At 36.8% G+C, this 26,748-nt stretch overlaps 1 protein-coding gene across 1 annotated transcript; it reads right to left on the reverse strand.

The window, feature by feature from the left end:
- On the reverse strand, positions 1-26,670 carry IL18 (interleukin 18). Its single transcript, XM_070046194.1, has 8 exons — positions 26,641-26,670; positions 24,033-24,218; positions 10,186-10,327; positions 9,614-9,700; positions 8,810-8,821; positions 4,504-4,638; positions 3,557-3,690; positions 1-934 (listed from the first exon to the last, which is right to left on the reverse strand). The coding sequence occupies exons 4-8, from the start codon at positions 9,690-9,692 to the stop codon at positions 713-715; spliced, it is 582 nt and encodes a 193-aa protein (XP_069902295.1). The 5' UTR covers positions 9,693-9,700; positions 10,186-10,327; positions 24,033-24,218; positions 26,641-26,670; the 3' UTR covers positions 1-712.
- Between the last annotated feature and the right edge of the window lie 78 nt (positions 26,671-26,748).

Below are 26,748 nucleotides of genomic sequence, written 5' to 3' on the forward strand. Positions count from 1 at the left end.
AAAAAAAAATTAGTCAAGTGAAGTGGTCTCTTTATAAAATCTTTAAGGTTTTAAAAAAAAATTTCCAGTAACTATGATACCTTTTATTCATAACTTGAGTCAAAGCATTAATTCTTGAACTGAAATACTCTTCCTTGTTTATTCCCTCACACAAATGCTTATGTAATTTTGCTTTACACATAATCTTTCTCTGCAACTTTATAGTAATTGAAAGCAATTTCCAGAAAGTCATATGATTTCTCACAACATCTCTGTGAAGTATATTTGGAGAGAGGTTGGAATAGTTTTTCAAACAAAAAGGCAAAGCATGAGGTAATAGATTAAGACTACATGGTGAATCACTGTTTATAGCTTGAAATCTTTAAGGATTTAATTATTTTCTTAAAAACTAGAAAATTCAAATATCAGTTTTATTCATCATTAGGACCAATAACCCAAAATATTCAAAACACTTCTATTGAATATAATCTACTTTCCATTAACACTGTAGAATGTGTTTTCAAACTATGCATTCTTTTTACATTATACAAATATTGTATTCACCTGGATAGGAGGAAGTCCATTCAATTTCATGAAAGCTTATTATTCATTTCTCAGTAGTATTTTTTGAGATCAGTATTCATTTTATTTCATCATTATAATTGTAGGTTCGAACTCATAACCCTTTTGAAACACAAAAACTCAGAAAGTTCAAATTATGCAATTTTAATATCTAGTTCTTGTTTTGAACAGTGAACATTACAGATTTATCTCCATTTTCATCCTTTTTTTTCAAAATGAGTTTGAAAAGGTCATTCTCTTTTTTACAGGCTAGAAAGTATCCTTTGTACAATGAAGACTCAAACTGTATCTTATCATCATGTCCTGGAACACTTCTCTGAAAGAATATGATGTCACTTCCTTCATCATCAATGTTATCAGGAGGACTCATTTCCTATAGAGAAAAAAAATTACTTAATTTTTTTAGGTCACGACCAATATGAATATGTGCAGTTTATTTTGAAATATATTACTACACAGAACTAAAGAGGTTTATATTCTCAAGAGTTAAGAAAAAAAATCTCTGATTATAGGAATACTGATCTCCTTTCCCTCTTAATTTCTAACCTCCCATTCTTCTTGTCCACTTTGGCTTATAACACTATGGAATGCACATTCAGGTCCAGGCCTCTAGTTTTTCCCAATATATCCATCAGATGATTTCCTTCTCTCCTCTCCCATTAAGTGGAGTTCATATTTGCTTAAGATGAAGTAGAGTTCCAGCAAAGACCACAACCTTTTTAGGCTAATATCAGTTCCTGTCTTCTCCAGCCATTCACAGCTAAAGACATTGATGACCTCCACCCATAGGCCTAGGGTAGCTCCAGTTTGTGAACCAACAGTGAGAGAGGCAGGAAGTGGCAGTAATCCCAGCTGCTTCCTTCAGTGGAGCCTAGAACAGAAACTGGCTATAAATAGACCCATTATTTGTTCTAGGGCTTAGTTAGCAGCTTTTGGTGCTTCCCTGCCAAGCATTCCAGTTCCATAGTAGTCCTGAGTTTCTATCCTGAAAGTAGTCTGTCTCTTGGCTGGACCTTGCCCTGGGAGGCCAGATGGTGATTCCTATATCTCAGCTGCGGAGTAGGGATTTCCTAAGAATGGCTAGATCACTTGAAACTATAATCCGGCTGGTCACCTAACTGACAGTACTGCGGGCACTTTTCCTATTTTTGCATCATGCCTACTTTCAGGATGGACTAGAAATGTGAGGACCACCTCAGGTTCTTTCCATGTTAATCCCAGAACCAGCAGAAAATTTGAACTTAATTTTGACCCTCTGGAAGCAAAGATCTTCATGATCCTAAGGACTGACAGAGAGACCTTCAGACCCAAAATAGCATCCCAGCATCCTCCTTAGATGCCTGAAAGAACCTGTTTTTTTCCCCAAACTTCTCAATCAATTGTGGAACTTATAGCCATAACTCTTGACCTTTGTCCTTTATCAATAAGTGTGAGTCTTGAATTAAGGAGAGGATTAATTAGTTCTCCCTAATTATAATTATAATTAATTAATAATAGAATTAATTAATTCTATTATTTGCCAAGCACTTTTTCCATCTTCTTGACACTCTCCCCAGTCTCTCAATAAGAATCTACTTATATATAGATCAGGCTTTTCCCAGTTTCTGACTCTGTCTCTGCAGCTGAATTAGTTTTCCTCTATCCCACATGGCTTCAGCTTGGCCATCTCCCTCTTTCCCTTCTGATTTTGTTGGTAAGAAACAACATGCTTAATCCTCTCCACCTTGCCTGTCCACCTCCAGGCTTCTAACGCCATTACAATAACTGAGCTTCCTACCTGTCAGGTCAGGGAGCGGGACTTCAAATTGTCACCTGAAGAGGTGGTACTCTGCTTGGAAGGGGATGGCTAAGGGATTTGTTTGGAGGCTCTATTTGTTACAGATACACTAATCTTATCTGCATTACATTTTAGAGTGGCTTTTTCCTCCCTCCCAAGTTGCCCCTTGGCATGTCTACGAAAGTCATACTCTAACTTTCAGTGGGAACTGGGTGATCTTTATTGCGGTTCTTTATTGGCAAATCCCCACTCAGAAAGCCTTCAAGACATGGGATTCACCTTTGAAACACTGTCAATTTGTGAGCATACCCTGCCTGCTTTCATTGGGAGGAAAGTTTTCTGGGTCAACCCATATCTACAGTTAATGGTTGTTTATCTAATAATAATGGAAAAAATAGAGAAAAATAATGATGGAGGATAGAGAAAAAAGCAGTGGTCAGAAATAATTTATACCTGGCTTTGAGATACATTATACCATTGCTTTTACAACAGATCCTATTAATTTTGTTCACTTAGATTAACATTAAAAATAACATACATCAACTGAAAGCTGAAAGTTGTAGCCTAACATAGACTTAGGCTAAGAAGTAGGAACAAAACAATTAGGGATTGGGTTTCCCTGGTGGCGCAGTGGTTGAGAGTCCGCCTGCCGATGCAGGGGACACGGGTTCGTGTCCCAGTCCGGGAAGGTCCCACATGCCGCGGAGCAGCTAGGCCCGTGAGCCATTGCCGCAGGGCCTGTGCTCCGCAACGGGAGAGGCAACAGCAGTGAAAGGCCCGCATACCACACACAAAAAAAACAAAAAACAAAAAATTAGGGATTAAAATATTATCATCATAATTTACAAAGTAGAGGGTTTACAGAAGAACGATTAACTTCATGCTGTGTAGCAGGACTTATTCTGGAAAGTCACATGCAGTTCTTAAACATGATAATATATATATATATTCTGTATTATTATTAATCTATAGATTAATTGTTCAGAAGACCTAGGTTATGAAACAAGTGTTGATCCTCTTCCTCCCTACGGCAGGCTCAGAAAAACCATGATGTTACTACAGTAGGTTAAAGAGCTTGACAGTTTTTAGTAACTGTCTATTTTAATGGTTCTCTACTTCTTGCTATCCTTATTCTAGACAAAAGGTTGGACTGGGGATATTTTGGTTTTCTAATTTTGCACATCAGTATAACTAAAACAAATTAAGGCTCAGTCTTACCTTAAAGGAAAGAATTTCGTTCTTACAGGAGAGGGTAAAAATTTTCTTACAGTGCACAGAGATGGTTACTGCCAGACCTCTAGTGAGGCTGTCTTTATACATACATATGATAAATATGGTCTGGGGTGCATTATCTAAAATAAACATTCACAAATGAGAACACTAGTTAGAAGAATTTTTCCAAATAAGCATTTAGGGAAATTAGCCAAAGGATAATCCTTAATAGGACTATTACCAATCCCACACTCTGAGATTCAGCCATGTAGCAGAAGGAGACTTATACACAGTGATACACATATTCTTTAAAACACATTTAAATATGTATTATAATACAAATGCAGCAACTTTTATAGTGTTTTAGAGATATTCTGAATTCTAAAAGATTGTCTTTAGCTTTTAAACGCTAAAGAGAATATTAAAGCTCTATCTGTTAAGGTAAAACTTCAGCATGTTTCAAGAGTACATCATTCACTTTTTCAACTCTGCCTAAACTCTGTTATTTGAAATTCATTCCTTGGAAGGCACATAAAGTTATTCATTTTCTAAGGCACTCTAAATTTCTGGTGGAAGACAGACTTATTAGAAGTGCTTGTATATTTATATTTAATTTTGACTTCTGAAAATGTTATCAGCAATTTCAGCTATAACCAGCAGGTATTAAGGATCCAACTCAATGGAGAGCATATACAGTTAATGCAATTACAGTGAAGGGAAGGTGATCCAAATGTAGGCTCAAAGATCATGACCCCAGCACTATCTTTATTGTATCAATTTTTCAGCCCAACTAAAAATTATGGATACCCTATAAAGTTTCTTGTAAGTGAAATTACTACTACCATGACTTTTCATGTAAGCATTAGGTCTATCACAGAAAATGTAGTCAGTTAAATGGAATGGGAAGAAGTAGCTTGTCATTTCCATGTTTACAAATGTATATAAAAAAATACCTGAACAGTCAGAATCAGGCATATCCTCAAAGACGGGTTGACTTTCCTGGTTAATGAAGAGAACTTGGTCATTCAAATTTCGTATGACTGAGAACTTAGGTTCAAGCTTGCCAAAGTAATCTGATTCCAGGTCTTCTACAACACACATGAAATCTCATTTAAAAAATAATCTTTTTTTTCTAAATTTACAAATAAGCATATTATATATTCCAGTTTTCAATAACAATCACTATCTTCTGTTATAGAAGCTAAGGTAAAGTTGCACAGTGTTTTACCCACTTCCAGGGGCATACCTTGATTCTTGTTATCACTCAGAACCACGCTACTTTTGAAATCTTAAATTCAAATATCCTACTTTTGACCACAATCTCCTATCCTTTTAGTCTTCTTATACTTCTCTTCCACTTTACTGAGTCTTCCTGATTCTTACATTTTCTTCCTATCTAACCTCTTCCTGTCTTCCCTTTCTTCTCTATGCAGCCTGGACCTCATGGTTCATCATTTTATCTACACTTTTGCCAGTATCTTAAATCCCAAACTCATTTGCCTTTTACTACAAAACTCTAAACCTGGCTGCTGAGTGCGCTGCTGGTAAACAATCATACAAATGTGCAAATTGGCGCCATAACAAACACATCAATTGTCAATACTTCTTTTCCAGTTCCGCATTCTCTTCCATAGTCCATAGCTTCAATTTCAAGCCTTCTTCATTCTCCTCAGGATCTCTGCATCATCACCTCTGCTTTCACTTTCAGCAAATGATTTCCTGCTACTCCACTTACAAACTTAACTATGGCATCACCTGTTATTTTCTCTACCCTCTTGTCCCAAGGGACATGTGAAAAAGGTGGATCTTCTGCTACCTAAGGTTCACCCCATTTGTGCTCTGCATGTACTTTCAATTAAACTTTGATTTATCAATTATTCCCTCTCTTCCATCAACTCAGCAATTCTACTTCCTGGATTTTATCCTAAGGAAACATTAGAGAAATGTGTAAATATTTCTCTACCAGAATGCTTATGGGAACACTTTAATAATAAAAACAAAGTGGAAATAACTTAAATGTCCATCAATTGGGAATCGATCAAATAAATTTTGATATGCCCTTACTATGAATTATCATGAATTTAATATAATTGTAATTATTCATTGCCATGGAAAGATGTCCATGTGTATTAAACTAGAAAAAGAAGCTTAGGTATAGTATTTTATATATATATATAAAACATCAAAATGATAGAAATGAATATTTTGGGTTTTTTTCATATTTTAGTTTCTCATTTTCTTATCTTCATTGCCTGAATTATTTATAATAAACAAATTATTTTTATAATCAGAAAAACATAAGGCTTTACATTTTGAGATTTAAAACACCTCCATCAACAGAATCCCACTTTGTAGCTAGTATTGTTTCTCTCCTCCTTTTAACAACCAAGATTCTGGCAAGAACTGTATGTAGCATTTCCTTACTTTCTATTCACCCTTCTACTCATTGCAAGCTTCTCCTCACTGGCTCCATTTCTCCATCAAATTGCTTTCACTGAGATCACCAAACTCCCTGTTGCTAAATGTAATAGATACTTTCTGGCTCTTGGTTTTCAAGGCTACAAAATTCAACACAGTGCCTATTATCTCTGTCTTGAAATGCTCTCCTGGGATTCTGTGGCATTCTCTGTTTTTCTTCTTCCTCTTTGGTTGATCTGTTCTTTATTAGCTTCTCTTTCTACTGAATCCTTTAAATGTAGGTATTCCTCAGAGTGTAGTCCTTGGCTTTTACTTCCTCATGCTGCACATTTCCTCTGATTTGTCATGTTATTCTTATAGCTTCAGATGTAATTTCTATTGTATGTATGTCTCCTACATCCGTATATCCAGCCCCATATTTTCTCCTGAGTTTAGAACCACATGTCCAAGAATCTATTGGACATCTCCATTAGGATGTTCCACAGATATCATCATTCATCATCAATAAATTCATCATCTGTCTTCCTCTTTGCCCTGCAAACCTCTCTACCCTGCTCTTCCTCTTGCATTTCTTATTTCACTTAATGGTACAAATTGCCTACGTGAAAAAACATAGGCATCATCTTTTCTGTCTTTCTTTCCATCCCCTTCCAAATCCATGTCCTGTTGATTCTTCCAAGTTTTCCTAAAATCCATTCACTGCTCTTCAATGGCACCCCACTGTGCCTACCTTAATTCATGTCGCCATGATTTCTTATAGGGACTACAATAATAGCTTTTTAATTGGCATTCCCCTCCCCTCTTTTTTTGCCCCCACAGCAATTCTTTATACTGAAGCCAGAAGGAATTAAAATTCAATTTTAATTAAAGTTAAAATTCAGAGATACAATCATGTTATCTTTGAATTTTAATGAATGACACTGCCTCCCAGAATAAAGATTATATTTTCCATATTTTCCTTGCAGTTGGTGCCATATGACTAAATTCTAGTCAATGGAGTATGAGTGGATTTGATGTTTACAACTTCTAAATAGAGCTTTTAAAAGGAGTGGGCCTGTCTTCCTCTTATTTTGAACACCTTCTTGCTAGCTGGGATATGGACCCAGGAAGTGTAATGATGATTTTCAAGTATGTAAATGAGTTCAACAACTAGGGATGATGGAATGGAAGAAGACAGAAGAAACTTTAGATTCCAACATCATCAGGCTGCATCCAGCCATACTAATACTGAACTGCCTACTTGGATTCGTATTTGAGAGAAATATTTTCTATCTTATTCAGTTACTGTATTTTTGGATCTCTTTGTTACAGCAAGCTAATCTGTATCCTAGATCATACATATTGTGCTTAATGAATCATCATTGCCCCAAAGATAAGGTCCAAATTCCATATCGTGGAATAACAGAACCTTCTCGATCTGCACCCTATTTATCATTCTTCTCTCACCATTTTCCTACTCTTACTCTACTCCCATTCTGAATTACTCTTAATTCCTCACACCATGCTTTCTTTCATATCTTGATCTTTGCATATGTTCTTCTCTCTGCATAGAATACCTTCTCTTGGCTAACCCTGTTTACTCTTCAATTCTGTTCCTCTTTCAAAATGCCCTCCCAGAATCTACTGGACTAAATTAGGTGCCCTTCTATGTGCTCCCATAGCATCTGTGCCTTCATAACACTTAACATACCACATTCCATTTGCCTCCCTAATGTGCCTGCTTCCCCCTATAGGAACTGTGTTTTGCTCACAACTGTATTGTAGGGCCTAACATAGTGCCAGAGATACAGATGCCAATATTTATTGAATCAAATAAATGGAAGTAGGGCAATCTTTAAGAAACATGAGGAGCTATATGACAATAACATTTCAATAAATCTGGAAAAGAAACTGGAAGGAATAGTATTTTTCAAAAGTTCCTGTTGTATATTTCCAGTCCAGTAAGGATCATCTTAAGAATGGAGAAAGTGCTTTTTAAGGAAAAGTATGAAAAACTAATGACCTTTAATAATCTGGGGGTCCGTAAGAGCAGCGGTCCCCAACCTTTTTCGCACCAGGGACCGGTTTCTGGAAGACAATTTTTCCACGTACTGGGGCCGTGGTTTGGGTGGCGGGATGGTTTGGGCGGTAATGCGAGTGATGGAGAGCAGCAGGTGATGCTTCGCTCCCTCACCCTCTGCTCACCTCCTGCTGTGCGGCTGGGTTCCTAACAGGCCGTGGACCGGTACTGGTACTGGTCCACGGCCCAGGGGTTGGGGACCCCTGCGTTAGAGGATCATAGGCTTTATACACGTATGATCCTCCCTGAATGCCAACAGGACAAGGAATGGGTACATCTGCTTAGGAAGACAATGACTCAACCTAATAGGTCTGTTTGCTCTACTTTCCCCCATCTCCTCTACTTCCAGAATTCTCTGAACCCTGGGAGCCTCCCAGGCTTCTTTTCAGAGCACTTCTGAGAGGGAAGGTTGAAGAAGGAAGATGTTCCTGATTTTGGACAACAATTCTCATGCTTCAACCCCTTTTCCTATGTACTCCAGAGAATCCATGACTTTCTGCTAATCTCAGGATCTATGTAACAGGCAAGGTCTGTTTTGTAGATTCTAACAGCTGAGAATTTCCTAAGATGTAGAGAAGCGTATTTTATTAGAAATTCCCTTATAGTCATCTTTATTCCAAGGCAGTGCTACTGAGTCCACATTTCTTTGAGGGAATATTAGCTTCTCAAATAGATTGGTACCAGTTTTTCAGCTGAGAATGGTGATATGGATGTGCTGGTGGGACGCTTACTCAAGTAGCTATTTATTTTTACAAAGAAAGAGAAATAAATTTATACTTTACCATCACTTTCAGCTAAAGGGGAAAAAAGAGAAACAAAATATGTTAAATTCTATATTTCTACTCAATTTCCTCTCACCCTTCTCTTTTATTACTCTTTTCTGCCCCTCTGCATTCTTTAACCCCTGTCTTACTGGTGATGGCTTTTGTTGGCCCCATAAAAATATAATATAATCATCCAAAAGGTCCCATAAAATGAAGCTAATTAGACTTAGTGTGATCTCAGGTATGTTAGATATAAAACCTAAATCTAGGGTTTATAAATTGAAAATTGTAGCGAAAAAGAAATTTTATAAAGTGATAGATTTTACTCTTAAATGTATTGCTTCAATGGAAAGTCACCTAAGAACTTTCTATGAAGCTTTCAAATGAAACTAAACTGCCCAAGGAAGTTTAATCATAAGAATCTGTTTTTATTTGTCAAATGTATTTACATAAAATGGTATAACTCACAGAACTCTAGATTTCAGATATGTATCTCTTACATAATTTGCCAGGTTGCTTTGGGAAATCGTATATCCAATTTTCTGGGATTTTCATGACGTGCACCTGCAGCCACCTTGTGAGTAGGCTACTACTAACTAAGTGCCAGGACATGTGGCAGGACAACGTGCTGGGACCTTGGATATGTTATGGTTAATTTCTAGAGATCCAGTATTTTTTTTTTTTTCAAGAGAAGTGTGTCATTAGTGTTACAATGGAATCTGGTGACAAAAAACAAGTCACTTAATAGTTCACCTTACAACATCTTTTCTAGTTGAATACATTTATCTAAACCCTGTATTTGGCCTACGGTTTTGAACTTACCTACAAAGTAAAGTGTATTGTTAATAAATTTCATTTCCACAAAGCTGATGCAATTGTCTTCTACTGGGTCAGCAGCCATCTTTATTCCTAATGAAAGCAAAGAGTCATCTGTTAAAAGGTAGTGATTGTTCCTTTTACACAAAAGGAATCTTTTACCACTTATTGCCTTGTTCTACCTCCAATTTCAGAAATCCAGCATGCTGACGAACACTCTGGACATTTAATAAATGCTAGGAATCTTCAGTTTATGAATGTACAAGTTCAAATGTTCTTTCGCAAACCATTAGATATTCGGAATCTAGAAAGCATTTTCTCATTAAACAATGTTATAAAGGGTGGATGTGTGGTCCGTTATTGAACTGAATTATTGTTCCAGTATTTTGGTGGAAATATACATATATTATCAGAATAAATACAGGATGCCAGAAACACACCTAATCCTGTCCTTTAACTAGGGGCTGGTTCTATCTCTGTCTTACAACCAATGGGATCCTGTGAGTGAGAGACTGCAGATTGTGACTTCATTGTCAAAGTGCTAAAGGTGAGGCAATGATAAAAAATGGTGTTTCTACCTGGGAGTGGGGGCTAGGTGGGAGGAGGCTGAAGGGCTCTGGCATCTGATGGCTCTCTTTCTCTCTGAGCAACAGCAGCTTTTGATCTGGAGTCTGGACTATACTATGCTTTTTGCACAAGTAATACATGAATACAATCTTCCTGTAAAACATCAAATAATATAGGATTTGAAAATGTTAAAAATTCTTTTTGCTCTTCTCCTTTGTGCCACCCCACCCAACCCCACTCCAGTATGGTGTATATCCTTCCAGATCTTTGTTTATGGAGCAGGGGTTCTAAATCTGGGAAATCTGTGAACTTGGATGGGGAAAAAATTACACAGTTATTTTCACCAACTTCTAACTGAAATTTAACAGTTCCTTCCATTATGGTGTAGGAAACAAACCACAGTATTATTCACAGTACCTGTGACTATCATTAATAGACATACATATTTCTTACTGTATTGTAATTGTTGCAGAGATCTTGAAATATGGTTTAAACTCATTTCTACTTTGAAATATATGGAAGTTATTAGTCCCAACAGGACATCTTGTTGTTAATGTGTTAATAAAGATGCACATATATACCTTCTCAAAATTTGTTAAAAATTTTTTGATAACCCTCTAATTACAAAGGGTTTCCTTTCTCATTCTAAGTATTTAATTTTATGCATATAAAAGCGTGATTCTGAGAAGGGATCCACAGACTTCACCTGATTGTCCATGAGGGTCCATGCCACAGAAATGATTAAGAAATTCTCCTCTAGAGTTCAGAAGTCCGTTGGTTTCCTGAGGACAGTTTTATGGTTGGTGCTCCAAGGAAGGTGGTTGGGTCACAGTTGTCAATTGGTATATATGGGGGTGTTCATACGTCTATACTTAGAGGTTGAGAAATGACTCAAATTTTTTCTAGCATAGTTTGCTGAGGTCAAACATATACAGAGGAAGCAGGAAATTAATACCCAGTAGAAAACACTTAATCCAAATTAAGCTAACACAAAATAAATGCTAGTTGATGGCTATTTTTTGTTTTGTTTTGTTTTACTTTTTATTATGGAAAATTTGTATACATTGTGAAATGATCACCACAATAAATCTAGTTACCATCTGTCACTGTACAGTTACAAAAATCTTTTTTTTTATTGTGATGAGAACTTCTAAGACAACTTATTAGTAACTTTCAAATTTGCAATACAATATTATTGACTATAGTCTACACGCTGTACTTTACATCCCATAACTTATTTATTTTATAACTTGAAGTTTGTACCTCTTGATCCCCTTTACTCATTTTGCCCACCCCCTCCCCCTCCCCTCCGTTGACCACTAATCTGTTTTCTATGAGCTTTATTTTATTTTGTTTTGTTTGTTCATTTGTTTTTTTTTTAGATTCCACATATAAGTGAAATCATGTAGTATTTATCTCTCTGTCTGATTTATTTCACTTAGCATAACGCTCTCAAGATGTATTCATGTTGTTGCAAGATTTCATTATTTTTATGAATGGTAGTCCATTATATATACCATATCTTCTTTATCCATTCATCCATTGATGGACACTTACATTGTTTCCATATTTTGGCTATTGCGAATAATCCTGCAATGAACACAGAGGTGAATATATCTTTTTGAATTAGTGTTTTTTGTTTTCTTCAGATAAATAAGCAGAAGAAGAATTGCTGGATCATATGGTAGTTCTATTTTTAACTTTTTGAGGAGATTCCATACTGTTTTCCACAGTGTCTGCACAAATTTACATTTCCATCAACAGTGCACAAGAGTTCCCTTTAACCCACATCTTCGCCAACACTTGTCATTTCTTGTTCTTTTGATAATAGCCATTCTGACAGATGTGAGATGATAAGTCGTTGTGGTTTTGATTTGCATTTCTCTGATGGTTAGTGATGTTGAGCATCTTTTTTATGTACATGTTGGCTATCTGTATGTCTTTTTTGGAAAAATGTCTATTCAGATCTTCTGACCATTTTAAAAAATATTTTTTATAAAATTATTTATTTATTTATTTTTGGCGCGTTGGGTCTTCGTTGCTGCACGTGGGCTTTCTCTAGTTGTGGCGAGTGGGGGCTATGGGCTTCTCATAGCAGTGGCTTCTCTTGTTGCGTAGCACGGGCTCTAGGTGCGTGGGCTTCAGTAGTCGTGACGTGTGGGCTCAGTAGTTGTGGCTCACGGGCTCTAGAGTGCAGGCTCAGTAGCTGTGGTGCATGGGCTTAGTTGCTCCGTGGCATGTGGGATCTTCCCAGACCAGGGCTCGAACCTGTGTCCCCTGCATTGGCAGGGGGATTCTTAACCACTGTGCCACCAGCGAAGCCCCTTCTGACCATTTTTAAGGTCAGGTTTTTTGTGGTTGTTGTTGTTATTGAGTTGTGTGTGTTCTTTATATATTTTGAATATTAATCCCTTATTGGATATGATTTGCAAATATCTTCTCCCATTCAGTAGGCTGAATTTTTATTTTGTTGATGGCTTCTTCATTGTGCAGAAGCTTTTTTGTTTGATATAGTCTCATTTGTATAGTTTTGCTTTGGTTGCCATTGCCTTTGGAATCAGAGCCAAAAATATATATATATTGCTAGACTGATGTCAAGGAAATATCTGCCTATGCTTTTTTCTAGGAGTTTTATGGTTTCTGGTCTTACATTCAAGTCTTTAATCCACTTTGAGTTAATTTTTCTGTATGGTGTAAAATAGTTGGTCAGTTTCATTCTTCTACATGTGGCTGTCCAGTTTTCCCAATACAATTTATTGAAGAGACTGTCTTTTCCCATTGTATATTCTTGCCTCCTTTTTCATAGATTAATTGGTCATATATGTGTGGGTTTATTTCTGGGCTCTCTGTTTTGTTCCATTGATCTGTTTGTTTTTGTGCTAATACCACACTGTTTTGATTAATATAGCTTTGTAATATAGTTTGAAATCAGGGAGTGTAATGCCTCCAACTTTGTTCTTCTTTCTCAAGATTGCTTTGGTTATTTGGAATCTTTTGTGGTTCCATACAAATTTTAGGATTTATTGTTCTATGGCTGTGAAAAATGCCATTGAAATTTTGATAGGGATTGCATTGAATATGTATATTACTTTGGGTAATACGGACATTTTAATCATATTAATTCTTCCAATTTGTGAGCATGGAATATATTTCTATTTATTTGTGTCTTCTTCAGTTTCTTTCATCAATGTCTTATAGTTTTCAGCATACAGATCTTTCACCTCCTTGGTTAAATTTATTCCTAGATATTGTATTCTTTTTGATGCAATTGTAAATGGAATTGTTTTCTTAATTTCTCTTTCTTATACTTTGTTGTTAGTGTATAAAAATGCAACAGATGTTTGTATATTGATATTGTACTCTGCAGTTTTACTGTATTCATTTATTCTAACAGTTTTTTTTTTTTTTTGGAGTCGTAGGGTTTTCTATATATAAAATCATGTTTTCTGCAAATAGTGACAGTTCTACTTCTTCCTTTCCAATTTGGATGTCTTTTATTTCTTTTTCCTAATGAATTGCCCTAGCTAGGAATTCCCATACTGTGTTGAATAAAACTGGCAATAGGCGGTATTCTTGTCGTGTTCCTGATCTTAAACAAAAAGCTTTCAGCTTTTTGCTGTTGACTATGATGTTAGCTGTGGGCTTGTCATATATGGCCTTTATTATGTTGAGGTACACTCTCTCTATACCCACTTTGTTGAGGGTTTTTATTATGAATGGTTGTTGAATTTTGTCAAAGACTTTTGCATTTATTGAGATGATCATATGATTTTTATCCTTTATTTTGTTAATCTAGTGTATCACATTGACTTGTGGATGTTGAATCATCTTTGCATTCCTGGAATAAATCCCACTTGATCATGGTGTATGATCCTGCTAACGTATTGTTGAATTCAGTTTACTAATATTTTGTTGAGGACTTTTCGTCTATATTCATGAGGGATGTTAGTCCGTAATTTTCTTTTTTTGTGGTTTCCTTGTCTGATTTTGGTATCAAGGTAATGCTAGCCTTGTAAAATGAGTTTGGGAGCATTCACTTCTCTTCAGTTTTTTGGAAGAGTTTGAAAAGGATTGGTATTAATCTTTGCATGTTTGGTAGAATTCATTAGTGAAGACTTCTGTCCTGGACATTTTTTGTTGGAAGTTTTTTGATAACTGATTCAATTCAGTCTTGGAAGACTGTGTGTTTCCAGAAATTATCCATTTCTTTTAGGTTGTCTGATTAGTTGCTGTATAATTGTTTATAGTAGTTTTTTATGATGCTTTGTATTTCTTTGTATCAGTTGTAATTTCTCCTCCTTCATTTATGATCTTTTTTGTTTGAGCTCTTTGTCTTTTCCTCTTGTCTACTTAAAGGTTTGTCAATTTTGTTTATCTTTTCAAAGAACCAGACACTAGTTTCCTTGATCTTTTCTACTGTCATTTTAGTTTGTATTTCATTTGTTTCTGCTCTGATTTTTATTATTTCTTTCCTTTTACTGACTTTGGGATTAATTTGTTCTTTTTTAATTTCCTTTAGGTATAAAGTTAGATTGTTTACTTGAGATTTTTCTTGTTCCTTGAGGTAGGCCTGTATCACTATAAACTTCCCTCTTAGAACTGCTTTTGTGCATCCCATAAGTTTTGGCATGTTAATTTTCCATTTTCACTTGTCTCAAGATAATTTTTTAATTTCTCTTTTGATTTGTTCATTGACCCATTGGTTGTTCAGTAGAATGTTGTTTAATCTCCATATATTTGTGATCTTTCCAGTTTTCTTAGTAATTGATTTCTAGTTTCAAATCATTGTAGTGAGAAAAGATGCTTGATATGATTTTCATTTTAAATTGATGAGACTTGTTTTGTGGCCTAACATATTGTCTGTCTTGGAGAATGTTCCACATGAACTTCAGTGCACTTGAGAAGAATGTGTATTCTGTTGCTTTTGGCTGGAATGTTCTGTATATATCTATTAAGTCTATTGGACTAATGTGTCATTTAAAGCTGATGTTTCCTTATTGATTTTCTGTGTGGATGACCTATCCATTGATGTAAGTGAGATATTAAAATCCCCTACTCTTACTGCTTTACTGTTAATTTCTCCCTTTAAGGCCATTAATATATGATTTATATATTTAGGTGCTCCTGTTTTGGGTGCATAGATCTTTATAAATGTTATATCTTCTTGCTGGGTTGATCACTTTATCATTGTGTAATGATCATCCTTGTCTTTTATTACAGTCTTTGTTTTAAAGTCTATTTTGTCTGATACAAATACAGCTACTCCAGCTTTCTTTTGGTTTCCATTTTCATGAAATATCTTTTTCCATCCCTTCACTTTTAATCTGTATGTGTACTTACATCTGAAATGAGCCTCTTGTAGGCAGCATATAGATGGTTCTTATATTTTTATCCATTCAGCCACTCTCTGTCTTTGATTGGAGAATTTAGTTCCTTTACATTTAAAGTAATTATTGATAGTTATGTACTTGTTGCCATTTTGTTAATAGTTTTCATTTCTCTTTTTTTATCATTCCTCTTTGTTTCTTCTTTTCTTTCTTCCCTTATTGTTTGATTACTTTCTATAGTGTTATGCTTAGATTCCTTTCTCATTTTTTCGGTATGTATCTACTATAGGTTTTTGCTTGGTGGTTACCATGAGGGTCACGTAACAGTTTATATATAAAAGAGTATATCTTAAGTTGATAAGAAGTCAAGACTGAATGCATTATAAAACTACATTTTTACTTCCTCCCCAAACATTTTATGTTTTGATGTCATATTTTACATCTTTTTACTTTCTGTATCCCTTAAATAGTTATTGTGTAGTTATTTTTTATTACTTTTGCCTTTTAATCTTTATACTAATGTTATTAATCCACTACCTTTATTATATATTTACCTTTATCAGTGAGATTTTTACTTTCATATGTTTCTTGTTCCTAATTAGTGCACTTTCTTTGCAGCTTAAAAAAGTCCCTTTAACATTTCTTGTAAGGCTGGTTTAGTGGGGATGATCTCCTTTAGCTTTTGTTTGTTTGCAAAGCACTTTATCTTTTTTCCAGTTCTGAATGATAGCCTTTCCAGGTAGAGTATTCTTGGTTGGAAGTTTCTTTCTTTCAGCACTTTGAATATATCATGCCACTCTTTTCCGGCCTGCAAAGATTCTGCTGAGAAATCTGCTGATATTCTTATGGGGCTTCTTTGGATATCACAAATTGTTTTTCTCTTGCTGCTTTCAAGATTCTCTCTTTAATTTTTGATATTTTAATTATAATGTGTCTTGGTGTCTTTCGATTCATCTTTTTTTGGAACTCCCTGGACTTCCCGGATCTGGATGTCTGATTCATTCCCCAGGTTAGGGAAGTTTTCAGCTATTATTTCTTCAAGCAAGTTTTCTGCCCCCTTTTCTCTCTTCTCCTTCTGGGAACCCAGTAATGTGAATGCAATTCTGCTTGATGTTTGTCCCATTGGTCCCTTAAGCTATCTTCACTTTTTAAAATTTGTTTTTCTTTTTGCTGTGTTTGGGTGAGTTCCACTGCCTTGTATTCCAGATCACTGATTCTTTCTTTGCTTCATCTAGTCTGCTGTTGAACCCCTCTAGTGTATTTTTCAGTTCAGTTGTTGTATTCTTCAGCTCTGTGACTTCTGTTTGGTACTTTCTTATTTATCCTATCTCTTTGTTGAAGTTCTTACTGTGTTCATCCATTCTTCTCCTGAGTTCAATGAGCATCTTTATGACCGTTACTTTAAAATCTTTATCAGGTAAATTAGTTATCTCCTTTTCATTAAGATTTTCTTCTGGAGTTTTATCTTATTAATTCCGTTGGAACATAATCTTCTCATTCCTCATTTTCCTGGACCCTCTGTGTTTGTTTTTATGTATTAGGCAAAACAGCTATCTCTCCTAGTCTGGAAGGAATGGCCTTGTATAGAGATGAACCTTACTGTTTAACCTTGCCCTAGTTCTTGGTTGTCACTCAACCTTTGTGATTGTCTATGCAGCCTGATTTATTCTTGATAGGTCCCAAGTGCTGAGGGTGTGCCAAGACCTGTGGTATTCCAGAGGGGGAGACGTCAGTCAGCACCTAGTTTCAGGCTGATTAGAAGCCAGACCTTCAGGCAGCAGCTTTTAAGATATGCAAATATATATTGCCCTGTGGGACTGCAATTGTAAACTCTGCTAGCCTCCAGACCTGGCCATCTGAAGGTGTCTCTGACTACAGTTGCAAAAATCGGGGCTCCAGTAGAGTGTGTGAGCTCTTTTCTGGTAGGTGCTGGTGAACTGTAGCAAAGGCGAAAGAGAGTGCAGAGATGGTTCCCCCAGCCTGTGTTCCTTGAGAGCACTTCTATAGCCTCTAGATGAGTGGTAAACCTGAAGTGTGCCCTTCAGGCTGAAGCCCCAGGACAAGTCATCAGTCATTTTTCACAGGGAGACTGGAGGTACAGTCTGCTGTCTGTGCAGTACCCTGAGGGTGGTAGCCTTCAGAGAACTCCCTGATTGTTTCAGATTCATGGGACCCAGAAACGCAATCCCTCCAGCCACCAGAGCTAGGGGCTGGAGGAGCATCCCTCATGTGGGCTGTGCACACATGCCTCACCTTGGCAGGGCCACAAGAGCAGTGTGGGGGTGTGGTGTACCCAGTGGTGTTAGCAGGTTAAAGGTAGAGTGCAAAGATAGCACCCACCAGTGCCAGTGCTAGCAAGATAGAGGGGAAATGCAAAAATAGCATCTGCCAGTGCCTCCATCCAGGTGGAAAGAGTCCCAAAACGCTCCTGCATCTCCCTCAGATGCTTTAAGATTAGCAAATGAATCTCCTTCACATATGGTGCTTTTCAGACTGCTACTTTTGTGATGGGTCCTGTGGTGAGTGAGTCAGCACACAAGCCCTTTAAGAGTGGAATCTCTGTTTCCTACAGCCTTTTGGTTCTCCTGGATGTAAACTCTATTGATTTTCAAAGCCAGATGTACTGGGGGCTCACCTCTTTGGTGCGGTTCCCAAGTTCCCTGATGTGGGGCACTGACCTCTTGCTCCTCAGGTAGTAGCTCTGTTTTGTGATATCAATCCTGATTGTGGGTTGCTGCACCATAGGTATGTTTTTTGGTGAGACCATGTCTCTCCCTCTCCTACCCATCTAGATGTGGCTTTTTTTTTTTTTTTGGAGGAGATTTCAGCTAGTTTTTAGGTCTTTTTCAGAGGGAATGATCCATATGTAGCTGTAGATCTGCTGTCTGTGGCAGGAGGTTAGTTCCAGATCTTCTGAGGGCACCATCTTGAACCAACTCTCTATTTGGTGGCTATTTAACAGTTTTATCTAGATTCAGTTCATATATAATATATAAGCATATATATATATATATATATATATACACAAACATACGTATGGTTTTTAATTTATTTAAAAATTTTTTTATATTTTAATTTAAACAATATCTATAGAGAAACCTGTGTAGAGAACCACAGGCTTCTCTATATATATTGTTTAAATAAAAAAACAAAAGAGAGAAAGAATAAGCTTTTGGAATATCTAAGTGCCTTGATGAAAGGGCATCATGGCAGGGGTGGGGGTGGGGATATTGAAAATAAATGGCTGAGATTCCCAAAGAAAAATTATACCTTCTTGACAATTTCATCAAAATCTGGCCTCAAATATTTTAACATGGTTTGTTAGCACATTCTTTATTATTTTATTATTTTTCCCCTGCTAGAATGTAAGTTCCATAAGAGAAAGAACCTCTGTTACGTTCAGTTTTGTATTCCAAGTACCTAGAATGGTGCCTGGTACATAGCAGACGTCTGATAAATGTTTGCTGAATGAATGAATAAATGAAAAAATATCTAAAATTATAATAGTAATAACTGTTAAAAAATAATACCACAATAAGCTGTTATGTCTCAAGAACTTCTGAGGTATTTAAAGAATAGCTGAGCTTACATTATAATGACATGAAAGCAGCTATTTCTACCAGGTATACAAGACACTTCCATGTGGCAATATTGTCAACAGTTCACAACTCACTTGGCCTACCAGCTTTGAAATTGTCATTCTAGATAAACTATTTCATTTGGAGCTCACATATTTCATTTTGCCTATAAAGTGAGACTATTATTTTTATATTAAATTAGTTTGATTCTGACTAGTTCAATTCAGATAAAATGTAACTTGCAGTGTAGTTGTTTGCCAAAAGCTTGTAAAGGAGAGTCAGATTATAAAGTCCTTGTTTAAGCAGGCTAAAGAGTTTGAACTTTTTTTCTGAAAGTACTGACTTACTTTCAGTAGGAGAAAGACATGGTCAAATTTATGTTTCAAAAACCTCACTCTGGCAGCAGTGTAGAGAACGGATTTGATGGGATAAAGTTGGACAGAGGCCAGAAAACAACTGCAGAAGCAATTTTAACAGTTAAGAGTTCATGAGGCTACAAACTAAGGCAGTGGTTGTGGGGATGATTCAAGAGAGCTTAAACAGCAGGATTTTTTAGCTGATTGGTTGTGGGTCAAATGGAAGAAGGGGGAACTGAGGATGACTTCAAAGTTTCTGGCTTGGGCAATTTGTTGAGTGGTTACCTCATTAAGAAAACAGGATGAGAGACAGGCTTGAGTGGAAAATAATTCAGTTTTGCAAATCTAAGAGATAACACAGAAGTCAAAAAACAAAGGAGGGCTTCCCTGGTGGCGCAGTGGTTGAGAGTCTGCCTGCCGATGCAGGGCACACGGGTTCGTGCCCTGGTCTGGGAGGATCCCACATGCCCCGTGGAGCGGCTAGGCCCGTGAGCCATGTCCGCTGAGCCTGCGCGTCCAGAGCCTGTGCTCCGCAACGGGAGAGGCCACAGCGGTGAGAGGCCCGCGTACCGCAAAAACAAAAACAAACAAACAAACAAACAAAAAAACCCAAAGGAACGTCAAGAGGAGCTGCTTGGAGTCTGAAGCTGCAGTCCATAATTTAGATACAAGCTTAAACTTGTTCATTGAATTTGGCAATTAGGAAGTTTTGGTATCAGTAGAACAGTTTAGGGAAAGTGGAGGAACGGAAGGCAGGTGGACAAAGATCTAGGACAGAATGGGATGAAAAAGAAAAGTAAAGACAGTGAATATAAACTATTCTTTCAGGAAGTTTAGCTATAAAGAGAGAGGGTGGCGGTTACTGGGGGATATATAACTTGCAAATTTCAATTTCTGGCTCCAGATCCACAGTTCCAACTGTAAGATATACTAATGAATTACTTTCTAAAGTATGTCCAAATAACCTGTCCCAAACTGAAACCTGGGAGTCCTTCTCAACTCTTTTGTCTAAGCTTCTCCTGTCTCAAAAATACTGTAGATTATAACTCAGAAATGTGTCTAGAATTTGGTATCTCCTCTCCATCTCCACCAGCGCTATTTTAAATCTAGTCCTTGTCACTTCTGGTATTTTCTATTTAATATTCCTCTACTTGGTTTTCTTGCTTTCAGATTCTCACTCACTCCATGCTGTACTCATTTATTTCCCCTGCCAGGCCAGAACTTCCCCTCCCTTTATTGCCTGCCAAACCCTTCTTCACCCTTTATCCTTTAAGTCACAGGTCAAATATCTCCTCTAGGAAAACTTCCCTGACTCCTCCATTCCTAGCTAATCATTCTCTCCTCAGTGCCCACATCCCCCTCCCCACGTTCATGCTTCTAAAATACCTCTTATTACCCTTAATTAAGATTACAAATAGGTGTGCCGACTTCCATCTGAGTTTCTCTAAGGCAATGAGTTGTCTTGTTTTTTCAATCTTTAACACCTGGAAAGAGCTTATACAGAGTAGGAGCTCAATAAATGTTAAATAAATGTTTGCTATAAGCCTTGTCGCCATGACAACAGTGTGTAAAGGGAATGGCAGAAATTTTTTTCTGTCTTAAAACTTAAACTCCATCTGAAAGCCAGTGAGAAAGGGAAAGAATATGAAGGAAGTCTGAAAACAGATTTTTAAAAATAAAATAATTTCTCTAATATTCTTCCTCTTCTTTCTTTTCCTAGTAGTTTCTTTACTTTCTCTTTTATTTCATGTGAGTGTTTATTTTGAATTCTTTATTTTCTTAGCACTTTTTGTTGGATCTCAATACATCTATGGTTACAAGTATTGTGTTCCTCTTCCTCTCCTCCCCCCTAATTTTCCTCTTTTCCTTTCTCATCCATGTTCCTTTGCTTTCTTAACTCTAATCTGTGAAAATTATAGTTCCCATTGGATAAAAATGTTTTGACTATTTCATCTAAGATTCTCAGATTATTGACTTGAAAGAAAAAAGAGTTCTAAACCACCCCAGATAGATCCTCTCAGGAGTAAGCAGCGATAATTGATTCTTTGCAACAACAAAAAGTTTCAGTTATACAAGCCTTGGAAACTAGCCAGAGGCTAGTGAACAGTAGAAAATCATGATGGAGATTAAACCACATGTGTTCCAATCTTTTCTGGGGCAAGTCATTTAATTCTGAGGGTCTCAGTTTCCTCATTTAGACAAGAGAGAGTTGCATGGTCAATATTTAAGTTTTTTTCCAGCTCCAGCATTCTGTAATTGTAGATTCTAGTTAAGGCTGCAAAGAGAGAACTATTTATATGTGGCAAATGCCCTAGGAGCCACTTCCTCATAATTCTAAAACAACACATATTGATGGAATATTTATTATATAACCAGCTTTGCTAAGCCACTGGGAGTTTAAAAGCATACTATTAGATTAAAAGTAAAAATGTCTTGAACTTGAAAAGCAATAATGATTATGTTTATCTTTGCTCTGGAATTCTCATTCTGTGGAATAGGTATGGGATGAAATGAGGAAGCATGTTACCTAATTAATTCACTAAAATCAGGCAGGTAATCATCTCTACAGCAACAAGATCAAAATCTAAATTTTCAGTTCTGTAAGTCATTTCGTCCTTCAAAATTTTGCCATCTTACGAAGGTAAGTATGTGGTCGTGGTACAAGTGGGGGTGGAAGAAGACTCAGGTAAAAATTTAGGTAAATAGTTAAAGATAAAAGGTGTATATAGGGCTTCCCTGGTGGCGCAGTGGTTGAGGGTCCGCCTGCCGATGCAGGGGACACGGGTTCGTGCCCGGGTCTGCGAGGATCCCGTGCCGCGGAGCGGCTGGGCCCGTTAGCCGTGGCCGCTGGGCCTGCGCGTCCGGAGCCTGTGCTCCGCGGCGGGAGAGGCCACAACGGTGAGAGGCCCGCGTACCGCAAAAAAAAAAAAAAAAAAAAAAAAAAAAGGTGTATATAATCAACTGCTAAATACAGACTCAAAGCAAGAAGCCAAAATAGAACTGCTGGAATGGCCTTGTGGGAAAAGGAGAATTGAATTTAATCCTGATTGCTTGACTGAATAGATGGAGGCGAACGTGGAAGAGCATTTATGTGATAATTAACACAAAATTATGGTGGGGGGTGGTTGAAAGGAGCTTTTTTTTTTTTTTTTTTTTGCGGCACGCGGGCCTCTCACTGTTGTGGCCTCTCCCGTTGCGGAGCACAGGCTTCGGACGCGCAGGCTCAGCGGCCATGGCTCACGGGCCTAGCCGCTCCGCAGCATGTGGGATCCTCCCGGACGGGGGCACGAACCCGTGTGCCCTGCATCGGCAGGCAGACTCTCAACCACTGCGCCACCAGGGAAGCCCTGGAGCTATTTTTTTACTGTAGTGGAACAATTCTGCTGTCTTGCAGTAAACACAAGGTAGGGTGGGGTTAGAATATGGAGGGCTTGGGAACTCACATAGAAGTGTTTGTATTTAATCTCACAGGCAATAGGAAAGCAGATTACTGAGCTGGCAAGGGTATTATGAAAAAGATTAGAGACAGGCTATGAAACTATAAATATTCATGTAAGAATTCATAATATTCATGTAGGTATATTACGGACAGGCCAGATTTAAAAAGATATTTTTGAAGAAAGATTTAATAGAACTTGAAATAGCTAGATATAGGCAAAAAGAAGAGTTTAAGAGTGTCCTAATTTTTGTTATTTATACTTTCAAATGGAGATATTTACTCAGCCCTTCCTTCATGTGAAATAAAATTCTCCTGGGGAATGCTATAATATTGTCCAACGTAGGCCAGCCTAAGGGTGCTGATGCAGATTCCATCAAGATTATCAACCTTTTGCAATTTTTTTGTTTGCTTTTAAAATAGTTGATTCAGAGTTGAGACTCCCTTTAAATAGAAGCTTATTTATTTTAACACTCTAAAGCAGTGATTCTCAGGGGTTTACGAGGTCAAAGCGATTTTCATAATAATTCTAAGATGTAATTTGTCATTTTCACTCTCATTTTCTCAGGAGTGTATAATAAAGTTTACCAGGGGCTACATTTTGAGTGATATTGCATAAACTGAATGCAGAAGCAGATGAGAATGCAGCTGTCTTCTAAGCCAGATATTACAGAGATTTGTAAAAATAAAAACAATGTCACTCTTCATAGTAGTTTTTTTTGGAATATATAGTTATCCGTAATTTAAAATGTTATTTATGCTAACATGTTATGTGCTTATTGTTATCTTAAAATAAATTAATAGGTCACTATTTTTTTATATTTCTCAGCTTTAATTTCTAATACAGTAAATGACAGTACTACAGTAAAAAACACAGAGAAACAAAAATTCTTCAGGATCCTCAATAATTTTTAGGAGTATAAAGAGGTCACGAGACCAAAAAGTTTGAGAACATTTCCTCTGAAGTGATACTCTCCAAGGCTGGCTAAAAGAGAGAAAAAGATTTTCCTCTGAATATGCTATGTTCCTTATGTTGTTACTGACTAGTCGCCCATCATAGTGATGTCAGAGAAGTTACCTCTCAATCGCTTTTCTAGCTTATTTATTTACCTCGAATTGCCATGCCTGGGTTTCTAAATAACGAGTAATGATATTTCTTACCTGTGCTCAATAATTTCCTAGGAGAGGACGTTATATGAAAGGTTTGAAGTCCCTTTCTTTTCCCGATAGAAGGCAGCCCTTCAGCAGCCGAAGCAGACAGCCAGGAATGTAGAAAGCTTTGGGTAGCAGAACTCCCCGCTGCTTCTCCGGATCCAGCAGCCGTCTGGGGGAGGAGGGTGCCTAGCCCTTTGGAGAAAGGAGGAAGAAGGTGGAGGGAGGAGACTGTTCTGGCACGCCTCAGACCCGCCTTAAACGTGAGCTCTTTCCTAGGGCAATGGAACCTGAAATACAGTGTCAGAGAATACGGGAATATCTTTTAATGTAAAATCACGGTTTTAATGAAATCATTTCTTCTGTTGCAGTTCTGGCCCTTCAAAGCTTGTACCTCTTTCCGAAATACATCCAAGCACTTAAAAAAAAAAGCACCTGCTTGGTCAATTAGAAGCATCTTTTCTCGCATTAATCTTTCTCTTTTGAAACTTTCCACTCAGACTTCAGCACATTTTTTTTTCTCATCTACCACTGCTGAATAATCAGCCCTACAAGATAATTCCTATAATGTAATCACACCACTTAAAATGAAACTTTTAAAGAAGAGAGCGTTACTATCACAGCTTTGAAAGTAACTAGCAGAAACAAAGTTTCTTAGACAATTTTCTCTTGAACATGTGCTAAATTGTATTACCTTGCTAGCAAGGGAATTAACAAGGTGATTTTTGTTTGTTTTTGCTTTTTTGCCAATACAGAGACTGTATGGAAACAGAGGGGTTCTAGAGTTAGGAAACAAAATGCTTATATAAGCAGCTAGTTGAGGTGTTTTTGTTGTCGTTGTTTATTTGCTTGTTTTTGTTTTTAACAAGATAGAGTTTTCATTTCATAAGGTCATAAAACATCATGTCCACAGCAGTGATTACAAAGGAAGTCTAAGATAGGATGGCTGAAGGTGCTTGGTGCAGTGACTATCAAAAGAAAAAAAAAAAAGCACATTTAAGAAGCGCAGCAACTAGAAAAAGCCCGTGCGCGGCAATGAAGACCCTACGCAGCCAAAGATAAATAGATAGATAGATAGATAAATAAATAAATAAATTTATATATATATAAAAAGTGTATGATAAGACTATACACGATTGAAACTGAAATAAGTTTTTATCCTCTGTGTTGTCCAATCGGGCCAATTAACACAAAAGCATTAAGTAAACTGTGATTTAAATAAGTAGAACACTAAGCAAGTTCATTTTAAATGGTCCATTGCCAATTATTTCTCTCCAGCTATAAAGATATATAATGCATAATTCACCCATTTCTTACTTTTGGGACAAACATTTTTTCCTTTGACATAGAGCAACCCAAATGTCTCTATGTCCTACCTACTTCACAGGGTTGTTTGTGAAGATTAAATGAGATGATGACAGCTCTTTGAATATTTTATTTTTTTGTGAGATCCTAGATAAGAGCATATATATATTTTTAACATCTTTATTGGAGTATAATTGCTTTACAATAGTGTGTTAGTTTCTGTTGTATAACAAAATGAATCAGCTATACATATATCCCCATATCTCCTCCCTCTTGCGTCTCCCTCCCACCCTCCCTATCCCACCCCTCTAGGTGGTCACAAAGCACCGAGCTGATCTCCCTGTGCTATGCGGTTGCTTCCCACTAGCTATCGATTTTACATTTGGTAGTGTATATATGTCCATGCCACTCTCTCACTTTGTCCCAGCTCACCCTTCCCCCTCCCCGTGTCCTCATTCTTTGAATATTCTAAAGCACCAGACAACTATAACGCTGTGTGCCCTCTCACTTATTCTCACTCATGTAGCTTATACAATGGAGAAAAGATTTAAAAAATAAAATGTCTCTGCTGTTCTCTTAATCTGATGTAAACATTTATGTATTAGGTGGAATCATTTTTTCCTGGAAATATTTTAACAACTAGATAACTACCTGTTTAGATATCATACAATGTGAAGGCTGGGAGAGGAATTAGGTCAGTATTTCTCAGACTTTTGGATTTGATGAACCATTAAGAATAATAACAACAACAATGACAATAATGAAGAAGAGATAAACACTGAGTGGATAACTTTACATTTTACCAAGTAAGGACATTAAAAATCTAAAAAATTTTATATTTTTTGTTTCTTGAGAGGACAAGTTAACATCAAAAAATTTATGACATAGTAACAGAATAAAAGAATCTTTTAAAGTGAGTGCATTAACTTTAGGAAAAACTCATTACTTTTCCCTTCATTTTATCACAAATAGGGAACATTTCAATACAGATTGCTATCAGTCCTCAGATAGTGATTAGAATCCTTTAAAGACTATCAATAACTGCACCATAACCACTAGTCTATCTTTATTAAATGACTTACATTTCACAATAATGCCAACTCAAGTTAAACCGAGTATTTTTCCTAGGAGCTTACTTGAAACAATTGGCTTTTCCACAAACCAATAAATAAACATATGCACACAATACTTACATCTTGACAACTAACAGTTAAATAAGCCAAAGGGAAAAAAACAATAATATGTATGTGTTAAACATAATTTGCTAAGGTGTAAGATTGTGGACCTGGAATTTATGGGAAGTGTTACTGACCTTTGTTTTATGAGGTGATATGCTTTTTATTTTCTTCCACAACTAACGGAGCATCAAGTGTGGAACGTCTGTCTTTCAAGTTGCAGGTCAAAGTCACCACATTAAAGC

Source organism: Globicephala melas, chromosome 8 (assembly GCF_963455315.2).
Source record: "Globicephala melas chromosome 8, mGloMel1.2, whole genome shotgun sequence".
Classification (NCBI taxonomy): Eukaryota; Metazoa; Chordata; class Mammalia; order Artiodactyla; family Delphinidae; genus Globicephala; species Globicephala melas.

What these genes read in the sequence shown, in the direction of transcription:
- IL18 (XM_070046194.1), bottom strand. Translation starts at nt 9,692, where the DNA reads ATGGCTGCTGACCCAGTAGAAGACAATTGCATCAGCTTTGTGGAAATG. An exon ending in GCCTGATTCTGACTGTTCAG is followed by an intron (nt 3,691 to 4,503) that starts GTATTTTTTTAT and finishes TGTTTATTTTAG; the next exon opens with ATAATGCACCCCAGACCATA. An exon ending in ACGAAATTCTTTCCTTTAAG is followed by an intron (nt 935 to 3,556) that starts GTAAGACTGAGC and finishes TTTTCTCTATAG; the next exon opens with GAAATGAGTCCTCCTGATAA.